The sequence below is a fragment of the Pollachius pollachius genome (genome assembly GCF_949987615.1).
Source record: "Pollachius pollachius genome assembly, chromosome: 12".
Taxonomy (NCBI): Eukaryota; Metazoa; Chordata; class Actinopteri; order Gadiformes; family Gadidae; genus Pollachius; species Pollachius pollachius.
This window is the reverse complement of record NC_136945.1, coordinates 8082106-8092348: the sequence shown is the minus strand read 5'-3', so window position 1 is coordinate 8092348 and position 10243 is coordinate 8082106. Positions and strand designations below refer to the sequence as shown.

Here is a 10243-nt window from a genome sequence, read left to right as displayed (position 1 = left end):
AACTTATTATTTTGTAATTTACTAGCCGTCCAATTCACCTTAATGTATTTCTTATAATGTTCCTTTCAGAATTGGGTTCACTTCATGTATGTACTATGGTGGTTTCTCCAAAGCCTTTATCCTCCTCCCACTCTTGGTGGGCGGGGCTTACGGCAGGCGGTTTGACTCACGGACACACGAGCGGCGGTCGTCGTCCAGGCGATAGCTCCGTCGGCAGGAGCACTGGAAGGACCCGGCGTTGTTCTGGCACGTGTGCTCGCAGTCGCCATTGGTCGCCAGGCACTCGTCCACATCTAGCAGTCATCAACGCAGCAGTTAGGAGATGCCAAAAACACCCCACAACAAAACCTTAAGAAAACCCATATATATTCTTTCCACTGGAAGCGCTCCACATTCAACAGTAATAACAAATGTTCCCCCCCCGCCGGCTTGTGAAACTATCACTTTCCCGATATTCCGGAACATTCCGGCGTTTCCCTCAGAGCGTCGTACCGTCACAGCTGCAGCCGTCGGCGTCGAGGCGGTACCCCGCCGAGCAGTAGCACTCGTAGCCCCCGGGGTAGTTGGTGCAGTCCTGCTCGCAGCACGACCGCTGCTCGCTGCACTCGTCCACGTCTGCCAATCATAACACAGAGCGAGGTGCGCCGCGCCGCGGGTTAGCACAAAAAATACGTTTGGCTGCGTGTGAACACCGTTGACCTCGAGGTGAGGTCACACAGACGACCACGAGAGTTCAGGTTGAGGTCCTCGTGGGTTGTACCCGTGTGGGGGAAACATGCCCGACTAAAAAGCCAACGAGACGATGATTCACTGAGTAAATTTCATATCTCCTTTGGTTCCCCGCCATCGGTTTATGAGCAGTCTTGGCCGGGGATAAACTGTTATGATTTTCCTGTGACACGGTAATAATAATAATAATAGTAGGGAGGGCAATTACCGAAGATAATTGGCATATGAAGACACTATTTCACCGGGCAGTTACAACGTTCCCAGCTTACCGACACAGGTTTTCAGGTCATCGTCGAGGCGGTAACCTTGGTTACAGGAGCACACGGGTCCGCCGGTGGAATGTTGGCAGTGGTGGGAACAGCCTCCGTTGTTGTTCTCACAGCTGTTCACTATCTCCATCTCGATCCCTGCCACACGCACACGCACACACGCGACACGCACAGAGACAGACACAGACATAGACACAGACACAGACAGACTGCTTGTTAGGAGTTTATATTATGTAGTTTGTGGCGGTTGTGTGTAGTACGTAGTTGAATCACTGTTACACTGCTTGTTAGTAGTTGGTAGATAGTATTGTGTAGTGGTGGTGTGTAGAGGGTAGTTGACTCTCTTTAACCCTGCTGGTTAGTAGTTAGTATAGTGCAGTGGTAGTGTATGTAGAGTGTAGTTGACTCACTGTAACACTGCTTGCCATCAGAGCCCAGTTCGTAGGCCGTGAGACAGACGCAGGCGAAGGAGCCCAGCGTGTTGTGGCAGCCGTGGGCACAGTGGGCCTGCTGCGTCTCACACTCATCGATGTCTGAGATGAAACAATCTTATCATCAGCAAAACATCTATGTACAAGGTGCACTTCCATCGGACCTGCTGTGATTCTGTACTGTCTCAGAAAACAAGCTGGTTTTCAGAAATATATATATATATATATATATATATATATATATATATATATATATATATATATATATATATATATACACAGTGGGGCAAAAAAGTATTTAGTCAGCCACCAATTGTGCAAGTTCTCCCACTTAAAAAGATGAGAGAGGCCTGTAATTTTTATCATAGGTATACCTCAGCTATGAGAGACAAAATGAAAAAAAAAAAAAAATCTAGAAAATCACATTGTCTGATTTTTAAAGAATTTATTTGCAAATTATGGTGGAAAAAAAGCTTTGGTCAATAACAAAAGGTCATCTCAATACTTTGTTACATGCCCTTTGTTGGCAGTGACAGAGGTCAAATGTTTTCTGTAAGTCTTTACAAGGTTTTCACACACTGCTGCTGGTATTTTGGCCCATTCCTCCATGCAGATCTCCTCTAGAGCAGTGATGTTTTTGGGCCTTCGCTGGGCAACATGGACTTTCAACTCCCTCCAAAGATTTTCTATGGGGTTGAGATCTGGAGACTGGCTAGGCCACTCCAGGACCTTGAAATGCTTCTTACGAAGCCACTCCTTCGTTGCCCGGGCGGTGTGTTTGGGGTCATTGTCATGCTGAAAGACCCAGCCACGTTTCATCTTCAGTGCCCTTGCTGATGGAAGGAGGTTTTCACTCAAAATCTCACGATACATGGCCCCATTCATTCTTTCCGTCACACGGATCACACGTCCTGGTCCCTTGGCAGAAAAACAGCCCCAAAGCATGATGTTTCCACCCCCATGCTTCACTGTAGGTATGGTGTTCTTTGGATGCAACTCAGCATTCTTTCTCCTCCAAACACGACGAGTTGAGTTTTTACCAAAAAGTTCTATTTTGGTTTCATCTGACCATATGACATTCTCCCAATCCTGTTCTGGATCATCCAAATGCTCTCTAGCAAACTTCAAACGGGCCCGGACATGCACTGGCTTTAGCAGGGGGACACGTCTGGCACTGCAGGATTTGAGTCCCTGGCGGCGTAGTGTGTTAGTGATGGTAGCCTTTGTTACTTTGGTCCCAGCTCTCTGGAGGTCATTCACTAGGTCCCCCCGTGTGGTTCTGGGATTTTTGTTCACCGTTCTTGTGATCATTTTGACCCCACAGGGTGAGATCTTGCTTGGAGCCCCAGATCGAGGGAGATTATCAGTGGTCTTGTATGTATTCCATTTCCTAATATTTGCTCCCACAGTTGATTTCTTCACACCAAGCTGCTTACCTATTGCAGATTCAGACTTCCCAGCCTGGTGCAGGTCTACAATTGTGTTTCTGGTGTCCTTTGACAGCTCTTTGGTCTTGGCCATAGTGGAGTTTGGAGTGTGACTGTTTGAGGTTGTGGACAGGTGTCTTTTATACTGATAAGGAGTTCAAACAGGTGCCATTAATACAGGTAACGAGTGGAGGACAGAGGAGCCTCTTAAAGAATAAGTTACAGGTCTGTGACAGCCAGAAATCTTGCTGGTTTGTAGGTGACCAAATACTTATTTTCCACCATAATTTGCAAAAAAATTCTTAAAAAATCAGACAATGTGGTTTTCTGCATTTTCTTTTTTCATTTTGTCTCTCAAAGCTGAGGTTTACCTATGATGAAAATTACAGGACTCTCTCATCTTTTTAAGTGGGAGAACTTGCACAATTGGTGGCGGACTAAATACTTTTTTGCCCCACTGTATATATATTCATTAATTTAGAGGCAGATTTTATCCTAAATGACTCACAGTGAATATAGTTATATTTCCACATCATTAAAGGACTCTACCGACAAGGGTGACCAAAACATTTTTTCTTTCCTTCTTGCTTCACTAAAACATCTGTTGCCAATATAATTTGTCAAAATGACTTTGTTGTGCCAATTCTTCCTTGGAGCATTTAGCTTGAACGCGCCTGCCACGAATGTAAACAATATAAATAATCACTTTGGTCCTTGTTATGAGAGATTTTGTAAAGTACTTTTAACGATAACGCTTCACTGTTATGTTATCCACAAGCGTCATTCTGCCCGACGCACATTGTTTCCAAAGAGCTAACTGCTCTTCTGCAGATAGATGTTTCAGTGACGCTATGAAAAACAGTTACGATCGATGGACCCGTACTGTTCCCTAGGGAGCATGGAAGGGTTGGACATTGCTGCGGGATGCCTACAAGTGGACTGCCTAGACTCCCAGGCCCAGGCTCGGGGTCAAACAGCCACTGGACTAACCTGCCCCCCCCCCCGCTGGAAACGGAGGAAGGGGTGTTACCTTCGCAGGTCTTGCCGTCCTCGGCCAGGAGGAACCCGACCTTACAGTCGCAGTGGGCCCTGCCACCGTCCAGCAGGCACAAGTGCATACAGCCTCCATTCTGATCGCCGCACGGATTTGCCACTGTAACACACACACACACACACACACACACACACACACACACACACACACACACACACACACACACACAGACACACACACAAATGTTTGCATGGTGACCTGATAAAGAAGGAGGACAGAGCAACAGCACCATGCAGTATGAAGCGTAGAGAGAAAGCTGACTCTACACGGCTCAACCCCTCCACTCTGTCTGAATAAAGCATGGATGAGTGTGTGAGTGTGTCTGTGTCTGTGCGTTTGCAACGTGTCAAAGCCTGTCCAGCACCTGGGCTGAGAACCTTCAGTCCTCGTAAAGGACTAAAAGAATACAATTATAGGAAGGTGTTCACGGCTGACAATTACACCACGCCAAACCGCCTTAAAGACAGTCATTCAACGTTCACAACATCGCCGTCTCCTTCTTTTTCCCCACAGAAGGTTGCCGCTGCCTTGCTTCACAAGGCAGGGGTCCAAATTCCCCGGGAGAGAAGGAACATGAAAAGACTAATTTGAAGAGAAACAGGGAGAGCGGTGTGAATCATTGGAGGAATGAAGGTCTCCAGCTCCGTGAGGGGCAGTAAGGAGTTAGAACTTCCTGTCACATAATCCAGATTGGAACGTAAACAGTCCCGCTAATGGGTCTCACGTGTTATGAACCTCAGCGAGACTCTTTCAACGTTTATCACCCAAACTGTGCTGCGTTTTGTTGGCCCCGCTTTCCAAACCATTTAAAATGATACTATCAAAATACCTTTTTTCCATAGATTCTTTTTAGCAAGAATGTGTGTGTGTGTGTGTGTGTGTGTGTGTGTGTGTGTGTGTGTGTGCATGCGTGCGTGCGTGCGTGTGCACTTGCGTCGCTTGAACCCTGCCTTGCTTTAAGGCCATGAGACTGGCACTTACGTTTGCAGTGCTTGCCATCCTCGGCCAGGATGTAGTTGGTCTTGCAGCGACAGCGGAAGTGGGCTGAGGACTGCTGAACGCAGTGGTGCTCACAGCCCCCGTTACGGATGGCACACGAGTGGACCGCTGGCCAGAAGAACAGCAGAACAGAATTCATACATAACACACACGCAGACTAATGGGGTGAACAAAGACGCGCTCTGAAGAAGCAAAGTAATTCCCTCATAACCAAAAAAGACCGAAAACCGCACTGTCCAGTTCACATAACCCTTCCAAAGGGCTACAACCTCATTCGAGGGTAGGGGTACAATAGACTGGGATGGGAAACAGCTCAGCAGATCGGTATGCTCCCAGGCCGGTAAAGAAAGAAAGAAGAGGCATCCCAGGATCATCACAGAGAGAGCCAATAATCATAGAGCTCTCTGACGGGGAGCCGGGCCTCTGCAGGCCGGAGTGATGAGCCGCGGACGGAGCCAGCTCAATCACTGCTCAGCCCTTGTTCACCCTGGGTGCTCGGCTCCGTGTTTGGATTGCTCCTGACAGGGGAACAAAAGGTGGGCTGGGAAGGCTGCTCATAGTCAAAGGTTGAGTGAAGAGCACCCCTCCGTCTATCCACATCACACAGGCCCTGTTAATCCCCCCTCCCCCCTCCACCATCGCCACCCCAGCCTGCCAACTCAAATACCCCCCCTCTCTCCTCCACCCACATGCCAGGGAGCCGCCTGACCTCCTCTGGCAGCAGGATGAGAGGAGCGTGTGCCAAGACGCTGAGTTCAGATCCCAGCACATCTGCTTTCCCGCTCCTCGGCGTGCGCCTGTTGTGATTGGTATCGCCGCGGACCCCGCGGTGGGAAGCAATGGTATCCTATGCTTTCAATTCCCAATACCCAAATGCATGCATTTATGTATGATATAAATACATACAAATGTCCACCATATGTATATTTACAGTATATATATATATATATATATATATATATATATATATATATATATATACGCTATCATCAATCATGTCAAATGATTTTACTTCGTCCTGAGGATGGCTCATGACATTATCATTATCATGTCCATCACACTGAGCTGATGTCCCAGCCCATAGTTTGAGGTGACACCAGAGATCCACCCTCAACACATGCAGCCTAACAGACGATCGTGCTCCTGAAGTGACCCACGTGCGCCCCGTGGACACGCCCAGCATCACTCAGTGATGCCAAGGACAAACCCAAGAATTGTAGGGGAGCCTTCAGAATAAACAAACGCAAAGTAGTTTCTCGATTTGATAATGAGTTGACCTAACCGCTGTCGTTTGCCTGTGTTTACCTTCTCGACGGCAAGACGGAACAACCAATGAAGCCGCTTCGGTAAACACAAGTCAAGACGGCTTAAACAGAGCGGAGATGCCACGCGGTTAAACGCAGCCAGAGACCCAGTGTGTTCCAACGGGAAGTGCTAGATTGTGGCGTGATGTTTGAAGCTCACTCACGGAGACAGGTGCGGGCGTCCACGTGCAGCCGAGAGCCGGGGTTGCATTCGCAGTAGAAGGAGCCCCTGGTGTTGATGCATTTGTGTTGGCAGCCCCCATTATGGACCTGGCATTCATCGATATCTGCACGGGGTGAGGAACAGTGACAACGGGTCGCAGGGGAGGAGAGATTAAATGACCACATTGGACGGCAAACGTTATTTGTCAGAGAGGGGGAAAAAATCTGAACACGGTTGTTAAGGCAATTTTTTTTCATGCAGATGTCCTCCAACCGGATGATGGATGTGCAGCAGATCTAGTAATCGCTGAGGCCGTTATTGTGGAAACAAACATGGCTCCCATGTGGTAACAACTACTGAACATTTAGAACCAAATTGAAATTCCTCTGCGCTTGTCAAAGACTCTGGGGTGGAGGGCCAAACACATATGGAAACTAATATCGGAGGATGCAAAATATACACATTCCAGCTAAGCTAAGAGTGGAAATTACAAACAAACAGTAGGACGGAGGGCTCTCCAGCGGAGCTCCTTGCAGTGGGAAAGTAGCCTGCGACACGGATCATATCGGGTTCAGGCAAAGGTTCACACAGTGAGAACATCGCAAACGAAACACGGCCCATTTCCCTAAACACGTCCCATTTGTGGAGTCTGAGATTCAGATGTTATGGGGTCCGCAGCGGCAGACCCCCCAGGCAGACGGTGAGGGGAGCGGCTGCCCTGGTTTGGACTACTGCAAACGCTGAGTGCTGCGACCCCCAAAACACTTGAACATGACCACCGTCCCGGCCCCCTCAGATCTCCCCCGACAGTGGGGATGGCTCATGTTTAATTGTGGCTAGAGGCTTGAGGGTGAAAGCCACTGGTTTGGTGGAAACTGAAACCGCCTGCCGGGTGCCAGATTCCCTGAAGCCAGCCAAGTCATTGCCAACTTTTAAATCATTTTTTAAATGCACTATTTTGGAGGGAAAACTTTCCCTGGTTTTTGCTGACTTGAGTGTTTCTCTAATCTACGTCAATGTTTTTGTATATATATATAAATATATATATATATATATATATATATATATATATATATTAGTGTTATTCTTTATATTGTACCATATAGGCCTATGTATATATGAACATATATATATATATTTATTATGTTTCATAGAGAGGTTACAAAAGTCCCGCAAAATGTTTCAATTGGTGAATTTATTAGTATCAGACTGAATAGCTATGAGTAATTTAAACATTATGAGGTGTGAGCGGGAACAGCTCAAGACCATTCCTACACTCCGGTTCCGAACACATAATAAAGGTGTGTATGTTAGCGCCAACCTAAGGAACCCTGTCTGGTTGAGTAATTCCTTGTTTAGTTCCCTATGCAGTAGCTCATTCACCTCCCTCCACAAAGAAGCTATTTTCAGGGAAACAATTTTCCGGAATCTCTGTTACAAGAATAGGTTTCCTACCGCACTTAACTGAGGAAAAAAAACACGAAAATCAATAAAACCCCACAACCTTACCCTTGTACGTGCCAATAAACTCCTGGCTTTGCCCCATGTAAACAGTGTTATTGTGATCCGTCTTGAAGGGTAAGCCTCAATGCAAATCCGTTAAGTAGATTCTGACAGTTAATCAAAGCCCAAATCTGCCCTCATGACGCCAGAGCCTAGCAAAGGCCTGGTGCTCTGAGCAGGGATGATAACTCGCACGTGAACCTACAGTACAGAGCGATGGCTGTGCAGTCGATGGAGAATGAGGGAGGCTGTGGTTAGGGTCCTAAGTGGTGGCTCATAGACAGCCGCATGAAACCCAGCAGCGCACACACGTGGACGAAAGGACCCTGCAGTCTTTATATGACAAATGCAGCTCTGGGTTCACACGAGTGCATCCAGACCTTACCTGGAAGGGTCAGTTCAGAAGCAGGCCCCTTGAAAGACAGATGATAGTGAGGAGTTATTCATTGGGTCTGGCATGGGAAGCGTCTTGGCAACGATATAAAACATAGCAATGGGAGCAGTCTGCCGGTGGAGCCTGCATTGGACTTTACGGTTGAAATATCCACGCACGCATGTTGTTAATGAAGCCGTATATAACCATCCTGGAATTCCTTGGGATTTAAGAGACTTCCCTAAAGAGAGTCTCTAAAATGTCCCTCTGTTTAGTCCGCTGCCAGGCTCGGGCTCCGCACCACTCCAGGGAAAGCTGGCAAGAACGCCACCGTTCCCCCCCCCCCTCTCTCTTTTTTCCAGTCTTGCTCCTTGCCATTCTCTGGGTTGGTGTCTAATTTAATCAACTTAGTGCTGTAGGGGTATTGGACTCACTCCCCCACACTTTAATTACCACAGCTACAGACGAGAGCCAAAGCCATCATCTCAGCCCCATCCAGTTAAAGAAAAACAACAAGATCCATTACAAAATATACAAGTATGTATACAATATAAATCATAAAACTGCACGTATATGTGAAACTGTAAGTGGCACTTAGAGACAGTGACACTTATTTTAACTAGTTTGCCTATTCAGTAGTGGTACATCTTTGGAGATAGAGGACATGCTAAATGCACACCATCCCTCCGAGGAAGCTGCAGCCCCAGCTTTTCATCATCACCATCAGATCGGTTACATGTCCTGTCAAACACTCAATTCACCAAAGTAATTCAAATCAATGACTGCCTGATCTGAGGTTATGTGTGCTAATCTTACACTTCCTAAGTGTAGTCTGCCTGGGCGGCTGGGATGTGGCTGTTATCTGTTATCCAGCCAGAGGCATACAGCAGGACAGAGGAGCACCAGAAGTGAAGGAGAGGTCTGAGATCTAGTCGGCAGAACAGGAGAAGGGTCACCTGTTTGTGTGGTGGACCTTTGATTGCCCACACGGGGGTTATGCGGAGGAACGTGTCATTAAATAACGCTTAAGGACAAACAGTTCAGAAAGTTAAAATAAACAATTTGGTGTTTTACCGCAGACAAAAACATACAAAGAAAGACAATTCCCGTGATTATGTATCTTTTCTGAATTAGCAATGTAAATATTTAATGTTATACAAGTTTGGTTAAAACAAAACGTTGAGAAGGTTTCTTTAAATATTTAACTGTGATCAGATCATTCCATACTTTTTTTATTGGCAAGATGTTTTTTTGTGATCAACAACTTGGCAATAGAGAAAATAAGGTTTAAAATCCGAGAATAAGTAGACAACAAAAGGTTTTTATACTACCAATAAGTTTAACTTTTTCGAGGGTGAAGTGCATCACCTTACCTGGTCCCACATAGCCCCTGTTGTGGACATGGTATCCATGGAAACAGTACGGCCTATAGCACATCCTTCTATAGTAACTGTAGGGGTAGTTGGTGCCAGATACCAGCTGCACCAGAGCTTGAGCAAGCATCAAAAGAAACACCATCACTCCCTTTGAAAATAGCATTGCTGAACGAATGAAAAGTTCAAAATGCCTTTTTCAACAAAAGATCATCCACACTAATGGCAGTGTTGATGGCACGACAAATGGCACCGATATACACACAAAAATAATAATTTATCGGGAAGAAAATAGAATATTTTCAAGAATCTCTGTTTTCAATGACAAGGCACCTCATGTGTAACAGAACCACCTCTGTTCATCCTGCCTCTGCCTAATTCTGTCCCTCATTCTGAATCGGAGCGCCCCCACCCTCCATCATACTGAGGAACCTCCCCCTCTCTCTCTTACCCCTTTACCCACCTCTCTCTCTCTCCCACCCCCCCTTTACCTCCCCCTCTCTCTCTTACCCCTTTACCCACCTCTCTCTCTCTCCCACCCCCCCTTTACCTCCCCCTCTCTTTCTTACCCCTTTACCCGCTTCTCTCTCTCTCTCCATCTCCATCTCTCTCTCTCTC

General features: G+C 46.7%; 1 protein-coding gene across 1 annotated transcript in view; it reads right to left on the bottom strand.

Annotated features, from left to right (window-relative positions):
- The window catches only part of megf6b (multiple EGF-like-domains 6b), a 32613-nt gene extending 22634 nt beyond the window's left edge, over positions 1 to 9979 (bottom strand). The window contains exons 1-8 of the mRNA XM_079747435.1: positions 9626 to 9979; positions 6378 to 6500; positions 4892 to 5017; positions 3887 to 4009; positions 1409 to 1531; positions 999 to 1136; positions 493 to 615; positions 171 to 293 (exon numbers count right to left, since the gene is read on the bottom strand). Coding sequence (XP_079603561.1) covers positions 171 to 293; positions 493 to 615; positions 999 to 1136; positions 1409 to 1531; positions 3887 to 4009; positions 4892 to 5017; positions 6378 to 6500; positions 9626 to 9791 — 1045 coding nt within the window. The 5' untranslated portion in view covers positions 9792 to 9979. The remainder of the gene's footprint in view (positions 1 to 170; positions 294 to 492; positions 616 to 998; positions 1137 to 1408; positions 1532 to 3886; positions 4010 to 4891; positions 5018 to 6377; positions 6501 to 9625) is intronic.
- Between the last annotated feature and the right edge of the window lie 264 nt (positions 9980 to 10243).